General features: G+C 38.6%; 3 protein-coding genes across 3 annotated transcripts in view; 1 reads left to right on the top strand and 2 right to left on the bottom strand.

Moving 5' to 3' along the window:
• Positions 1 to 3,697: 3,697 nt before the first annotated feature.
• On the bottom strand, positions 3,698 to 4,629 carry LOC136846234 (uncharacterized). The gene is made up of 2 exons (XM_067117036.1): positions 4,624 to 4,629; positions 3,698 to 4,516 (listed from the first exon to the last, which is right to left on the bottom strand). Exons 1-2 carry the CDS (start codon positions 4,627 to 4,629, stop codon positions 3,698 to 3,700), a joined length of 825 nt encoding a protein of 274 aa, XP_066973137.1.
• Positions 4,630 to 4,949: 320 nt separating this feature from the next.
• LOC136846233 (uncharacterized) lies at positions 4,950 to 8,804 on the top strand. The gene is made up of 2 exons (XM_067117035.1): positions 4,950 to 5,429; positions 8,637 to 8,804. The coding sequence occupies exons 1-2, from the start codon at positions 4,950 to 4,952 to the stop codon at positions 8,802 to 8,804; spliced, it is 648 nt and encodes a 215-aa protein (XP_066973136.1).
• Positions 8,805 to 10,336: 1,532 nt separating this feature from the next.
• Positions 10,337 to 17,236, bottom strand: part of LOC136846232 (mucin-2-like) — a 194,396-nt gene continuing 187,496 nt past the window's right edge. The window contains exons 16-17 of the mRNA XM_067117034.1: positions 11,330 to 11,455; positions 10,337 to 10,358 (exon numbers count right to left, since the gene is read on the bottom strand). Of these exons, the coding sequence (XP_066973135.1) occupies positions 10,337 to 10,358; positions 11,330 to 11,455 (148 nt within the window). The remainder of the gene's footprint in view (positions 10,359 to 11,329; positions 11,456 to 17,236) is intronic.

The following is a 17,236-nucleotide window of genomic DNA, read 5'->3' as shown; positions in this document are numbered from 1 at the left end:
ATATATATATATATATATATATATATATATATATATATATATATATATATATATATATATATATATATGTATATGTATATATATATATATATATATATATATATATATATATATATATATATATATATATATATATATATATATATATATATATGATTATATATATATATATATATATATATATATATATATATATATATATATATATATGTATATATATATATATATATATATATGGAAAGAGAGAGAGAGAGAGAGTGAGAGAGAGAGAGTGTGAGAGAGAGAGAGAGAGAGAGAGAGTGAAATAAGAAACTGCTGTCTTGTCTAGCCTGCCCTTTAATTTACTGTAATTAACAACGAAATAAAAACAATTCCGAGGAGCAATAAAGAAGTTCGGGTCTGTCTCTCTGTTGCAGCCTCCAGTTCCTCTCCTGGTTCCTCCCGAGAGGATTTGTAATGCAATATCAGCACTCTGGCAAACAGAAAGAAGCTGTTGCACTGAGAGATGTTCTAAGCATATTAGCTTCTTCTTCTCCCTCCTGCAGAGATGGAAAATCATTGGCCTTATAAAGGTTTTTATGGTATATTTTTTAGATGGCAGCCTCCTTGTCTTGTTTAAAGATGAGACGTTCTTTCTTTGTGTAAGAAGAAAATGTTTTATCCCATATATTTAATGGCCACTCATACTTTAACAGTATAATGAAAAAAATTGTCATATAAATGCTATCAGTATGGTGAAAATAATTAAGTCATATAAATGCTATCAGTATGATGAAAAATAATTCACTGATATAAACACTTTATCAGTATGATGAAAAATATTTTACTTTTATAAACACTTTATCAGTATAATGAAAATAATTCAGTGATATATCATCACTATGATGAAAAAATAATTCACTGATATAAACACTTTATCACTATGATGAGAAATAATTCAGTTTTATAAAACACTTTATCATTATGATGAAAAATAAATTGATATCAACACTTTATCAGTTGATGAAAATAATTCGTGATTAAACACTTTATTAGTATGATGTTAAATAATTCGCAATTGATATAAACATTTTATCAGAAAAACTCCTGGCATCAGCAGAGCAAGAGAGCAAGGGAAGAAGAATAAGAAAAGAAAGAGAAAAAGTAGTCTTATCACCCATCCCAAAACCCACTATATATGAAAAATCTCACTGGTGAGGCTATAAGCATCTCTCTCGTTCCATCATCTCCCACTTTTACGCTTCCCTTCCTAATTTCCTTCCTTCCTCCTCCTCCTTTTCTACGCACTTAACCGGCACAAATACTCCCATTTTACGCTCGATCCGTGGCTGAAATAGAGCAGAGATTCGAGCTCGGTAACTGTTTTACCCAGGAACGGCCTTCAGGGTTTTGCGAGGGGAAAGAGACCCGTTATTCTCTGAAGATGGCAGGCGGTTCTCAACTCTCAAGTAACAGGTGGTAAAATCGCTGAACTTCACATGGGAAGAATGCAAAGGGTTTTATTTATTGAGAATTATCTTCTGCATTTTTGAATTCACGAAGGTGGCACAGCGCTTATGGCCAAATCAAAGTGTAACAAGAAATGCGACGATGTTTCTTCGGCGCAATCGAGTTTTCTGTACAGCCACTACAACGTATAATCAAGGCCACCGCTAATAGATCTAACTTTCGGTGGTCTCGGTATAATGATGTATGAGCCGCGGCCCATGAAACTTTAACCACAGAGGAAGATGATTGGGAGAATTTCGATGCGGAATTTTGATTCGCTCGCTCGCTATGGGGGTCGCTCAGTGCAGGTCTCCTGGCGGCCGTGGGGAAGAGAAAGGTGTCCTGCGTAATGTGCAATGCTTCCAAGAGGCGCAGGCGGCGGTGGTCCGTCGTACGGTCAATTATTTCCATATTCGTGATTATATCTTTTCTTGCAATTCTCTAGTTATGGGCGGTCCTGGCATGGTAAAAGATGGCTCCCTCTTGGGCGTGGCAGGAAATCCTCTTGGAGAAACGCATGGTGGTCATACCGATGTAAGAACCGAGGCAACCTTGAACAGGACATGAGTGCCGGTATACCACGGTGGTTTTCTTCAAGGGGTCCTGCTGAGGGGCGGCTGGATGGTTACGTATCACCAGGCTGCTCGTTTTTTCGCTCTTGTAATAGATGACCAGATGAATATATTTATTAGGATCAACGGGGCAGACATTATCCTCGATGATGTTTTTAAGGGCACGTTCATCCTCTTTATATTTATGATGAAATTGTCCTTTATAGAAGAGCTGTATGCGTTCAGGGGCATCAGGGAGAGGTTCCTGCTGGTACCATTTGTCGATGTTCGCCTTGATAGACACCTGTATTTTGGTTTGGGTGTCCATTGTCGACGAGGGTCTGGGCTACACGTTCCATTTCTTCGTGTGTCATTCCAGGAGGAGCAGTGCGAGAGGGCCCTCCTGACGTAGGCGCTGATGGTGGAGCGCTAATACCTCTCGGGGCACTCGCTCGCCCCGTTCATACACATGCCCAGGTTCGTCTGCTTCGTGTAGACCTTCGTTGAGAAAGAGGCCTCTCTCTGCTCCACAAGGACGTCAAGGAAGGGGAGGCAGCGGTTTTGGCTATGTTCGATGGTGAAACTGAGGAGCTATGGTTGTGGAAAGCACGCCTCAGGTTCTCGATCTCCTCTTGCGAAATGGCGCTGACGAAGGTCCTGTATAAGATAAATTCCCATAATACAGCCATCATTTTCTTCAATAATAATAATAATAATAATAATAATAATAATAATAATAATAATAATAATAATAATAATGTCATTCGATATGGGCTTAGGATCCTAATTTTTTTCCAACACTTATAATGAAATGAAATCCTTACATAACAATAAATTATGCATTTATTGAAATATTAATAAATTTTTGCAAAATATGCGAAAACTAGAAAAGTCTCATGTTGAATAAACTCAGCATATTTAGATGATCGCTTCTGTTCCCTGCTTATTGCAAATCTTTCTCTTCTCTTCTTCACGAACGATTTATAGAGCCTTCAGCTCATTTAACTGATGTTGTAATAAAGGTCTTACTACAGCACAGAACATTACAACATGTTACGAAATGAATGATTCGCAAATGCCATTAAATAGTTCTTTCTATCTATTGACGAAAAGATAAAGTGCATCTTGCACGTTTTGTGACATCTGCCACTTTTTGAAATGCTGACAAATGTCAATAATTCTAATTGTCTGTGGTACTCAATGTACGTTTAACAGAGAGAGAGAGAGAGAGAGAGAGAGAGAGAGAGAGAGAGAGAGAGAGAGAGAGAGGAGAAATATTCTTTCTTGGCTATTCCACATTTTATGGTTTTTATAACTAGCACTTAGATTTCCGTTTTTGATAACTTGTAGGATCATATTAGGAAAACGAGAGAGAGAGAGAGAGAGAGAGAGAGAGAGAGAGAGAGAGAGAGAGAGAGAGAGAGAGAGAGAGAGAGAGAGCGATAACGAGATCGTTTGAAGAAGATGAATAAATCTTCCTTTGTCAATTCAGCCATGATTTATTTCCCTTCATTTGTCCTTCTTCTTCTTCTTCTTCTTCTTCTTCTTTATTAAAGGGAAGGAATATCCCGAAATTCTTTCGTGTTCTTCAACATCTATGGAAGGGAAGCCATAAGCTAAATACACCTTTTGGGAAAGAACCTCATAAAAGCTTAATGCTAAGTCACGTTGCTGTCCAGGGCTGGGGTGTAGTGAGGGTTCGAGGTATGGTGTGTCGGGTGTAGGGGTAGAGGTGTGGATGTGGGGTTGGGAATGGTGTGGGTTGTGTGGGGTGGGTGGGGATGTGGGGAGGGGTGTGGGTGGGGTGGGGTGAGGTCTGAGTGTGGGTGTGTTGTGTGGTTGGGGTGGGTGGGGTGGGGTTGAGTGTGGGGTGGTGGAGTAGATTGGGGTGTGTGGGTTAGGTGGTGTGTTAGGGATAGGGTGGAATAGAAGTGTGTGGTGGGGTTTGGGTGTGGGGTGTGGATGGGGTGGGGGTGTGGGGTGTGGAGTATGGGTGTATGGGTGGATGGGGTGTAGGTGGTGGGGTGGAGTATGGGGTGTATGGGTGGATGGGGTGCAGGGTGGGGTATGGAATGTGGGGTGTATGGTGTGGTTGGGGGTGTGGGGTGGGGTGTGGAGTGTGGGTGTATGGTGGAAGGGTGGTGGGGTGTGGAGTGTAGGGTGTGGATGGGGGTGTGAGGTGGGGGTGTGGAGTGTGGGGTGGGGTGGGGCAGGGTAGGAGGTGTGTGGGGGTGGGTGGTGTGTGGGGAGTGGTTGGAGTGGGGTGGGGGGGGTGCAGAGTGTGGCATGGTGTGGGTGGGAGTGTGGGTGGGGGTGGGAGGTTGGGTGTGGGTATGGGGGTGGGGGTGGTGGGGTATGTTGATGGGTGTAGGGTGGGAATGTTTTGGGGTGGTGTGTGGGGTAGGAGGTGGGGAATGTGGAGTGTGAGGTGGTGTGGGGTGTGAGGTGGGGTGGAGTGTGGGATGAGGTGAATATTTCTTTTGGATATTACTGTCATTGTCTAGATGTCAAATAAACTCTCTATCTCTCTCTCAATCCGTTGAAAGCTCTGAACTAGCCCATTGTATTCCTGAAGGCCCTTTGCCTCCATGTGCTTTCCCATTCCATATGGAATCCACCTTTGGAAAACTTTGTTTTCGGATAAGCGCTTTTCATCCAGCGCCACTTCCAGTACTTCTACTGGGCCGGAAACTGTTGGCGTTATTCTGTAGTTCTATCAGCTGACATTGTTACTCTTCTATTATTGCTCTTTTTCGCTGGAAACTGTATCCGCTTGGGTCTGGAAACTGGAAAGGTTTTGATGCGATCTCTCCCTCCCTCCCTTGTGCTTCTTTGAGCCGTTGGGTAAAAGGTCTCCAGTTATGGATGGTTTGAACAAATGATTTTGTTGAAGATTTTTTTCACCAGATGATGAGGGATGCTCATTTCTGTTCGTCTGATAATCATAATCTTACACCGCCCTACACCACACCCCACATTCCACCCCACACCCGTCCACACACTCCAAATCACACCACACACCATCCGACACAACCCCATACCCCACATTCCACCACAAACCAAACCACCCCCTCCTCACACTCTGCCCAACACCACACCACACCCCCATATTCCACCAACACCCGACGCCAAACCACCCCTCCTCACACTCCACCCCACACCACACCACACCCAGCATTCCAACCCACACCACACCAGACCCCCACCTCACACTCCACCCCAAACCCCACATTCCACCTCACACCTTCAACTCACACACCCAACCACACCCCCCTCACCCCACACCCCTCACACCCCACCCCACACTCCACCCCAACCCACACCAAACAACCCAACCTCCACCCCTCAGCCCACCCCACATCCCACAATATGTGGACTTGCCAAGAAAGCGTCTCTCTCTCTCTCTCTCTCTCTCTCTCTCTCTCTCTCTCTCTCTCTCAATGCAACGTTTCAGATACCCCCTTCTCTACTGCAAATTTTCTTTGTGTGTTTTGTTTTGCCCCAGTGCAGAAGATAACTTTCAATAAATAAAACTTGTTGCATTCTCCCCTTCCAAATTTCATCCGTTTCCCACCGTATTCTTACATTAGAGTTGAGAACATCCTTCTATCTTCTGTGAATGGCCGCTTTCATCTCCCTCGTAAAACCACAAAAATCGTTCCTGAGCTTTGAATCTCTGCTGTATATCAGCCACGGATCGAGAGTAAATGTGAACATTTGCGCCACTGAAGTGCATAGAAAGAAAGAAGGAATGAAAGAAAGAAGAAGGAAGGAAGGAAGGAATAAAAGGTAAAGTATGGAGATGATGATATGCTTAACTATGCTGAGAGAGATATATATATATATATATATATGAATATATGTAGTGGTTTTGGGATGGGTGATAAGACTAAGAAATAGTATGTATATATATATATATATATATATATATATTATATATATATTCTATATATATATATTGGGTTTCTCCTATAAGTATTCTTCTTGTCCTTCTCCTATAAGTATATGTACATGTATAAGTATTATTATATGTATGTATGTATGTGTGCTGGTAAAGTCATAATATAGCCATTGTAAACCAAATGACTACGAGCAATACTACAGAAACCGATTTGCCAAAGGACCAAAGAGGAACGTGACACAATATTATTTCAATCAAAGGAAGTGCCTGACAAACAGAAGGGATAGTTTCGAACCCGTATTACAAAGGGGAACATCGTTTTAACTAAAATAGTTTGGGGATTCTTCCAAATATTGAGAGCCAGGACTAAAAAGGACTTAGAAGGCCTCAGAGGCATTCGATTATCCTACGGAGGTTAAGGAGAGTCCTAAGTCTGACGGATTAAATGGGAACCTCTCTCTCTCTCTCTCTCTCTCTCTCTCTCTCTCTCTCTCTCTCTCTCTTTCCTTTCCTTTAAAAGATATAACCGAGATATTGGCGTTCACACAAATTACAAAAACGGAAATCTCTTTTGCTCAGTATATAAAAGGAAGAACGTACAACTTGTGAACTGGCCAAGAAAGCTTATTTCTCTCTCTCTCTCTCTCTCTCTCTCTCTCTCTCTCTCTAAATATCTATAAAATATATATATATATATATATATATATATATATATATATATATATATATATATATATATATATATATATATATATATATATATATATATATATATATATATATATATATATGAATATGTACTATATATATGATATGGATATGCATGAGTGTTTGTTTTATGTGTTACATTCTGTAGTCCACAACAGCAGTTATAGAAATCACAAAAGAAAAACGCTTATATAACCAAGCAAAAGAATTAGGTGGAATCATTTCAAGTATTTGTTGCTGGCAATCATATCATGTTATTTAAAAGAAAATAACTGATTATCATCAAGAAACTAGCTGACTATATGAACTGTATAGTTTCTACACAATTGATTATCACCAACTAGTCGCCTTGAAAGTGAAATTTGCTGTGAATATCTACGACCAAAAGAAAAACGATCTTAGAAAGATAAAAATGACTTAATCTGACGAAAGCAGAGAAATTCCAACGGAACCTCCCAATCAAGTGAGGCGCATTTCAAAGGGCAATTTCCAAAGCTTCATATCCAATTTAATGGTAATTTCATTTGGTTATAACAGAGGCCGTGAAAGTATTTATGAGATCGTGTCATGAAAGATGAAGGGGGAAGGGGGGAAGACACCAGGGCCTCTGGACTCAAAAGTTCTCCGTCGTGGCCTCAGGATTTATTAGGAAATAAGCTGACCAAACTGGAAGGAAATTCTCGTTTAAATCAGCATTTGAACATTGTAGCGATCTGGAAAGGCAACTATCTAAATGATGACTTAACGATGCCAAAGCTCTCCCCTCTCTCTCTCTCTCTAAATTCTCTCTCTCTCAGACATTCCAGACATTCCAAACATGCTGACATATCTGTGACGGACTATGTAAATGAAATGGGCTAGTGTCCCACATTCCTCTTACGGTGGTGGAATGCGATGGAATTATTCCACTCCTAGAATGGGATTCCACGGAAGCACAGATCTGGGGGCTCACGCCAGTCCCAGCTAAATTGCGTCTGCTTCTTTAGAATCAGACGACAAATGGGCTTCTTCGCTCAGAGAATACTTGCGCTATGAGCAAGACTGCGTTCGGTTTTATTTACTGAAGTACAGATTTGTTGACGTTTAACGAAAATCTCTCTCTCTGTCTCTCTAAATTGGTTGATATCTTAGTTTATATTATTTAAATATAAGTTTCATAAACAAACGAAATTATTATTATTATTATTACTATTATTATTATTATTATTATTATTATTATTATTATTATTATTATTATTATTGCTGCATAGCCTTGTTGTTTTTGTAATGAAATATCATCATAAGAAAATATACATTTTTGTCTAAAAATAGCAATTATAAGCTGATGAAAGAGAATTTTTGATAAAAAAGAACATAATTACAAAATAATCAAAGGGAATTTTAAAGATATTCAGATCTACAAATAATCATCGATTCCCGTTGACTCGTTTATCAGATTATTCATTCAGATTATTCATTTACAAGCGTCGATAACTGAAGGCGTTTCAGATAAGCAGATTGTATTTGTCAGGTGTCACTGTACCGCATTGAATGGTGTCAATAACACAATCACTGTCGGTACACAACAGTTTGCTTTGCTCAATAAATGTTTGGACAGCATTCGAAGAAGTCATGAATGTGTTCTGTGATTGACCAGCGTTATTATTATTATTATTATTATTATTATTATTATTATTATTATTATTATTATTATTATTATTATTATTATTATTATTAATCGGAAGATGAGCCCTATTCATATGAAACAAGCGTGCAAGTACAGGGGCCATTGATTTGAAATTCAAACTTCCTAAGAATATGGTGGTGTTCATCTGAAAGAAGTTGCAGAAAATAGTAGGATATATATAGAAAGGGCAGATTAGTCATTTGAAAAAGAGAAACAAAGTAATAATTAAAAATTAAAAACATAAATATATAAATAAATGAACAAAATAGATGGTGAATTGACTTCAGATTCCAATGCGTTGCATCTTTGCTTAAACTTTCAGACTCCAATGTACGACATACTCAGTAGGGAGACCGTTCCACAGTCCAGCGGTGTGAGGAATAAAGGACCTCTGGAACTTTGGAGAAGTTTGACAGCGAGGTTCATTTACTGCATATTGGTGCTTCTGCTGCTCAGCGAATCTGGTCGCTCTCGGCAGATAAGGAGATGAGGGATCGATTGAGAATGTGAAAGTTTCCTGTTAAATACAACTTGTGAAAAAATTCAGTACTTCTTTTCTTATATACCTGATTTTATGAAACTGATCCTGTCAAGCCAAGCACTGGTGCATTTTCGGCCATTCAGCTCTTAAGACAGTGAAAAGAGGGAGGTGGAGTGGTTGGACAGCAAGATAAAGATATCCACAAAATGAAGGAGATGAAGTACAAGGATTTAAAAGAAGGAACTGTGAGAAAACCCCACAGTTGCTCTAAGAAGTGACAGTTAGAGAGGTTTGACAGCAAGGATGAAGAAAGGGTGGGGAATGCAACTTTAATATCCAAATATTTGCTGAAAACTTTAGAGAACAATATTGTAATATTGTAAATATATATATATATATATATATATATATATATATATATATATATATATATATATATATATATATATATATATATATATATATATATATATTATATATATGTATATATATATATTATAACCATCAATAAGGGTTGACACAACAATGTACAAACTGTCTTTATTCTTTTGTAATTGTCGATTTAATTTACATCATCAGGGTTCAGAAAATGAAACATAAAATTCTTTGTAAAGTGACTTAAAAACTAAAAATTAAGAATTTAAAACAGAGATTTAAAAATTAAGAATTTAAAAAAGTATCAAATTATTCTTTAAATTTGAATTTATACAACATATACGATAGCACATATATAAATATAAATTAATATGAAAGGGCTGACTGAGCAGAAAGCAAGCACATACAGTGTGCAATAACAGTTAGTCAGTGTGTAGCAAATAACTGAACCTGAAAGGGCCTGGCCAGAAATAGTTTGACACACAAATGAATTTCTGCTGTTGAAACTGGTGGAGTGATTTTGGGTAGTTCACACAACTGTTTGCAAAAGGGGAAACTGTGTCCAGCGCCCTGGACTGCTTAATCAAAAGAAGACACACGTAGCAGGATGGCAGTTAAACGTCTAAGGCTATTTTGGTACAAAGGGCAGGGGCAGACCACCCGAAGAGCCAGATAACAGGATTCTGGAAGAGAATTCCAGGTTAGCATTCACATGAAATTACTTATGCACGATACAGGAATTCATCAATTAGATATGATTAGCACATGGTAACACTATGGTGGGAATGTTCTAATTATTATCACTGAACTAATTTAATTGAGCTTGGGGCAAGTCATTGAGGGATCAAATGTGCGTGCTAGGCTGTGGGAAGCAAAGGGCTTTGTTTCAGGAGAATGAAAAGTTGGAAATACTGAAAATGAAGAGAAATACTTGAGAATAAAAAGAAACTGGTGTTAATTGCGACTTTAAGACGTACCTTATTGCATCTGTGCATGGAGCTCACGTGCAAAAGACGAATTTTGACCACAGAAATCTCAAAATCTTACCAGTGTAAAGGGAAGGGAGACCGCACCAACTGGGTGCTTCTGCAGTCCCCGATGGAGTGACCAGCAAGGTCGCGATCTCGTCTCGTTCAATTTCTGGGGTTGGGCACAAATACATCAGTCTATCTGGAAGAGGCAATCAGCCTGCACAATATTCGAAAAGGAACAGGTCTTATAGCTATGTCTCTTAAGAGTCAGCATAGCAGCCCAATTACAGCCCTGACTGGTCTTCTGTCTGTACCCCCAAAAATAATAGGATGCTGGGGCTAAGAGTTTGGTATGGTCCCCCCAAAATCAGGCAATATGGGGGTAGGTCTATATAAGTTCACCCACCCCCTTAGTGGAGTCTCCAGTAGCCGCCATTAAATTTTATTTCTAGCTAATGGGCTGAAGGGCGAATTTTATAAATACGTGTGTATATATATATAATATATATATATATATATATATATATATATATATATATATATATATATATATATATATATATATATATATATATATATAAGAAAATTTGCAATCCATTTCCCATTTTTCACCTGAACTAAGAGATGAATTTTATCAGGGAATGGGGAGGGTGAGCAAAGAGAGAGAGAGAGAGAGTAAAACAAGGCGCTGCTATCATGTCTAGTCTTTCCCCAATTTAATCAACGACGAAAGAGAAAAACAATTCAGAGAGCAATAAAGAACTTCGGGTCTCTCTCCTGTTGCAGCTCCCAGTTCTTCTCCCGTTTCCTCCCTCGAGGGGATTTGTAGTGCTACATCAGCACTCACATGACAGAAGGGAGCTGTTGCCCCGAGAAATGTTCGAAGCTTATTAGGCTCTTCTTCTCCACCTCTGCAGAGAGGGAGAAATATTTAGCCTCTTGTAAGGGTTGCATACATTTTCTTTTAGATGGAGTCGCCTCTTTGTGTTGGTTTAAAGAAAATACGTTTTCCTTTGTTTAAGAAGACAATGTTTTATCCCACATATTTAATGGCCACTCATACTTTATCAGTATGATGAAGTATAATTCGGTGATGTAAACACTTTATCAGTATGATGGAAAATAATTTAGTCATGTAAACACTTTATCAGTATGATGAAAAATAATTCAGTGACATCAGCGCTTTACCAGAAACAAGGAATGTTTCTGCCATATGTAGAACCAGAAGGAGAAGAAGAAGAAGAAGAAGTTCTGCCATATGTAGAGCTAGAAGAAGAAGAAGAAGAAGAAGAAGAAGAAGAAGAAGAAGAAGAAGAGAAGAAGAAGAAGGAGGAGGAGGAGGAGGAGAAGGAGAAGAAGAGGCAGTCTTATCAACCATCCCGAAATCCGCTATATAATTATAATGAATCTCACCGCTGAGACCAAGTATCTCTTTCGTTCCATCATCTCCCCACTTTTACGCTTTTATTCCTTCCTTCCTTCCTTCCTTCCTTCTATGCACTTACGTGGCGCATATACGCCCATTTTATGCTCGATCAGCGGCTGATATAGAGCAGAGATTCTAACCCAAGTATCTGTTTCACCACAGGAACGATTTTTGCGGTTTTTGGAGGGAGATGAAAGCGGTTATTCTCAGAAGATGGAAGACTGTCTCAACTCCAAAGTATCCGGTGGGGAAATGGATGACCTTTACAAGGGGAGAATCCAAATTGTTATAATTATTGCGAGTTATTTTCTGCATTATGGACAAAACAAAACACAATAAAATGTGCAGCAGACAAGAAAGTGTCTCAAACGTTTCATTGAGAGAGAGAGAGAGAGAGAGAGAGAGAGAGAGAGAGAGAGAGAGAGAGAGAGAGAGAGAGAGAGAGGAGATTATATGCTTTCTTGGCCAGTCGACATGTGAGTTATTTTTTATATCCCAGCACATAGATTTCCGTTTTTTATAACTTATGGAAACACAATATCTCGATTATATCAAGAGAGAGAGAGAGAGAGAGAGAGAGAGAGAGAGAGAGAGAGAGAGAGAGAGTAAAACAAGACGCTGCTGTCTAGTCTAGTCTGCCCCAATTTACTCAACACAAAATAAAAAAAAAAAAATTCAGAGGAGCAGTGGAGAACTTCGGGTCTGTCTCCTGTTGCAGCCTCCAGTTCCTCTCCCGTTTCCTCCCTCGAGAGGATTTGTAATGCATCAGCCCTCAGAAGACAGAAAGGAGCTGCTACACCGAGTGAAGAAGGAGAAGAAGGTGTGGGGGGTGAGGTGGGATGTGTGGTGTGGGGAGGGGACTGAGGTGGGGTGTGGGGTGGAGGATAGGATGAGGGTTGTGGGGTGGGGATGGGATGGGGTTGTGGGGTGGGGATGGGATGGTTAGGTTGTGGGGATGGGGATGGGATGGGGTTAGAGTAGAGTGGGGATGTGGGGTGAGTGTGGGGTGTGGTAGATGGGGGTTGTGGGGTGAGGTGTGGTGTGTGGTGAGGGGTGTGAGGTGGGATGTGGGGTGGGGATGGGATGGGAGTTGTGGATTAAGGTGTGGGTTTGGGGTATGGGGAGGGGTGTGAGGTGGCGTGTGGGGTGGGGATGGGGAGAGGATGTGGGTAAGGTGTGGGGTGCAGGATGTAGGGTGGGTTGCATGTTGTGGGGTGTGTGTGTAAAATGATTAAATTCCATTAGACTGCACCCTAACTTCATACTGGTATGAAAGATTAAAGAATGGCAATTGAAAGTATGATAACATTCGCTGCTCTATTTAAAATTATCTTTAAACTAAAGTTAAGGCTAAAATATATGCCTTCTCATTTTCAACATAATTTGTCTGATGAAAAGATGACATGAAACAATAATTTGATACTTCTTTAAATATTCCCGTCATTGTTAATATATGAAATAAATTATTCTCTCTCTCTCTCTCTCTCTCTCTCTCTCTCCAGTCCGGTTAATGGTCTGATCAACGCATTCTCATTCCGTATGAACTTCACGTTTGTAAAACTTTGTTACGCTTTTTAATCCAGCGTCACTTCCAGCACATCTACCGGACTGGAAAACGTTGGCGTTATTCGTGTAATTCTATCAGCTGACATTGTTACTCTTTCATTGTCAGTCTTTCCGCTTGAAGCTATCCGCTTGGGTCTGGAAACTGGACAGGTATTGATGCGATTACTCCAATGTGCTTCTTTGAGCCGTTGGGTAAATGGTTTCCAGCGATGGAGGATTTGAACAAATTATTTAGTTGGAAGAGAGTTTTTCTACCAAGAGGATGAGGAATGTTTACTTTTGTTTGTCTGATAATCATAATTAATGATGATCATAAAGCCATGTTGAGACATTTTCATGACTGATTAGGAAATGGTCTCAGAACCTCTTGGAGGGAAAACTGAAGAGTCTGGACTCTAAATTATCCCGTTTTATTGATGCCTAATAGGATTAACAAGAATATATATATATATATATATATATATATATATATATATATATATATATATATATTGTGTATATATATACATATATTTGATTATATATATATATATATATATTATATATATATATATATATATATATATATATATATATATGCAATGGAGTTGTGTAGCAATTTGTGATTATATATATATATATATATATATATATATATATATATATTTTATATATATATATATATATATATATATATGTGTGTGTGTGTGTGTGTGTGTGTGTATATGTGTGTTTTGTGTAACTGAGTCACGAAAATTTGGAACGTGATGAATATACAAATATAGACAAAATCCACGAAGGAAAGAGAAACAATGGAATGCTGCGAGGCTTTTGATCGTTTGTATTTTGCTTTTCCCGTCTTGATATTTACAATATAACGTAAAGTAAAACTGAAAGAAGAACTAAATGTTTTTGCAAAAGTCCCCTTGACGCTCGCCCCTGCCTTGCCCTCCAATAATGACAACCAGGTGTCAAATGAAAGAGATAATTTCATGACCATACCCCAAGTCCCATATTAATCCTGGCTTGAGGGGGAAATCAGTAGCCCGCTGCATATTTACACGAACCCTTTGAGGTTTCACATATTGTTTACAGTCCCCAGCCAATCTCGTCACGAGGGCTCTCTGAGGACCTTCCCCTCCATTCCTTTACCCGTCATGATATTAAGGGTCACTGTCTTGACCTGACCCACACCTGTGACTCCTCCCACTCATCCTCGCCCCTCCACTTTAAGTATTTCAGTATTATCCTCTACGTTACTCGAACCTTTTATCGGCCGTCTTTCAACCACCTTTCCAGATACCTGCCAGGATTAGCAGCATGCCCAAGATTAGGACAATAGATGGCTATGTAATGCATCGAAACTGTCAAACACGACCACCGTCAACTGCCCAGTGCGCCGTTTGCACCATATAAATACTACCTCTGATAGACCTCAATCTTTTGGAATACTAGTGTTAATTTTACGTTTGCTTTTGACTATAAGTGTTAACATACAGTGAATTATTGATCCAGAGCCTTGATATTTGCTTATGTATTCCAAGTTGAGTGTCACTACCAAAAAAGTCCTTTCATCTTTGTATTACAACATCTCTGTTCTTGCATATCCGTGGTGCGAGTACCTGTTGTGTGAAATTATATTCTCTCAAGGTGCCAGCTCCCGCAAACTCACAGGTGCCAAATGAGAAACAAGTCAAGGCACCTCCGGTTAGCCCAGTGTGATCCTTGTCTTGCAGTACCCATCTTGTAACATTCTACAGATCCTATCCCATACTTACGGAAGCCTGTATTAGCCTAAGAAGGCAGAGGATAATGCTTTCCAGGTAAAATGAACGAACTTTAGCATGGTACTCTTGCTTAGTGATTGTGACTTTGGAAACAGTCCCATAACTTAAACAGTGCCACGGAACTCCATTGATAAGCTCCTGTAAATATTTTTCTCTTCTGATCGTTTAGTGAATTATGCTTCTAAGTGGACAATCTAGTTTTGCCTCAACCCTTATTCTTATGGTATTTTGAAACATAGTCACTATTACCCTCTGTCCACGGGTTTTAGCCCCCTTTTAGTCAGTTGCCGTTATCTAGGTCCTAATTAGAGACATATTTATCCCCATGGCTGTGCAGAGCGCAGACACACACACACACACACATAGGATATATCAAATATATATATATATTAATAAATCACATATATATATATATATATATATATATATATATAATATATACCATAAAACATATATATATACACTGTGTATATATATATATATATAGACACAAAATATATATATATAATATATATATAAATATATATATATATGTATCATATATATCACTAAAACAGCTGCAAACCAGACACTCTCGAGTACTTATAAAATTCCACAAGAATTTTTCCCAAATACCTTTTCACTTAGAGGTGTTTGTTGCCGACAAGGTAATAGTGCCTCCTGCCTTTCACCAAGTCTTTCCAAGATGAGGTTGCTAGCCCCATGCCTCTGTCTTAACTCCCATCTACCCTGATGCTGATAGACCCGTCGTTTGTTAACTGCGTCATTTCTCTTTCAGAACAAAAGATTGGAATCTCGAATACAGGAATTATTGCCAAAGGCCAAGCTTACTGGGACCTTTGGTCATTCAGCGCTGAAAGAAATTGACAGTAAAAGAAGGTTTATTGAAAGGTGTAATAGGAGGAAAACCTTTTGCAGTTGCACTATGAATCAATTGTAACATGGAGGGTTAAGGAAATTCAGGCAGAAGAAAGTGCAAATACCACTTTTAATGGAGGTACAGTAAAAGAAATGAAAAGTTTGCAGCAACTAAGGACCTAAGGAAGGAACGCTGCAAAGAACCTAAAGTAATGCTTACAGTACACCACAAAAGTGCATTGACACTACCTCAAACTGCGCTTTCAGAACTAAGAGGATTGTATGAAAGGTTTTGCCACGTGATATAAACCAGATTATATATGAGAGAAAAAAGAGACCAAGAGGATTTATCGAATCCTTTTCGATAGATAATAATATTTATCATTTTCACCTAATTTATTGCGTCATTAACCTGTTACGACTTTGTGGGATTCATGATATGTCACATGGAGGCGCTTGTATACAAGTACGTATTTTTTTTGTGTGTGTACGCAGAACAGTGTACGTCTGTATGATGATTTATAAGTGGTTTTATATACATCTGTTTTATTAATAGTTCTTAGTTACTGATAGCGACACGTATGATGAATCCTAAGCCATAATGTTTTCAAAAAAGCAGAGCAATAGTTGGTAATACACTCTAATGTGTGTGATTTTATATTTAAAATTCAAGGTTGAAAATACATCAGCGATTCTATTGCAGCTCTCTCTCTCTCTCCTCTCTCTCTCTCTCTCTCTCTCTCTCTCTCTCTCTCTCTCTCTACCTTTTCTTCCTACTCAAACAAAATAAAAATAAACATCTATTTTGTCCTATCTTACTCTCTCTCTCTCTCTCTCTCTCTCTCTCTCTCTCTCTCTCTCTCTCTCTCTCTCTCTCCTCAAGCATTATAAAAATCCCGATTCGATCTATCTTTCTAATTATATTCAGACCTAAAATAAAATAGAATAGAATAAAAGGAACTGTAAGCATAACAAAGTGACTGAAAAGTTAAATTATTTTGTTTTTCGGAGACGAAAATTCTCTTTCGACTCAGAAACCGATATGAATAAATGTTTTCCGTTGCCCTTTTAGGAGAAGGTAGGGATGAAAAACAAACCGCAGTTTGCTTGCATTAGAACTGAACTGCAAGCAATGCAGAATGGCAGATTATGAATTGATTTTTTTCGTCTGAAACTTTACATTAGCAACAATTTTATATTGTGAATAGATCAAAATAATCTCTTTTAATTTCTCGTGGAATTTGAAAGTTCTTTGGGATTTGCTGTATACTAAAATAGATACTAGTAATAGAATTAACTTTCTTTTTATGAAGAGATCAAAATAATCTCTTTTAATTTATCGTGGAATTTCGAAAGTACTGAGGGATTTTCTATATACTCGCAATAGAATGAGTGGAGGTTACTCAAGTATATACATTTGTATTTCTATATGTTTTACATTATTATGTCAATGTCCAGCAATTCTAGATGCTCAGGTAT

The sequence above is a fragment of the Macrobrachium rosenbergii genome, chromosome 15 (genome assembly GCF_040412425.1).
Source record: "Macrobrachium rosenbergii isolate ZJJX-2024 chromosome 15, ASM4041242v1, whole genome shotgun sequence".
NCBI lineage: Eukaryota > Metazoa > Arthropoda > Malacostraca > Decapoda > Palaemonidae > Macrobrachium > Macrobrachium rosenbergii.
Note: the sequence above shows the minus strand (reverse complement) of the source record. Positions and strands in the feature narration are given on the sequence as shown.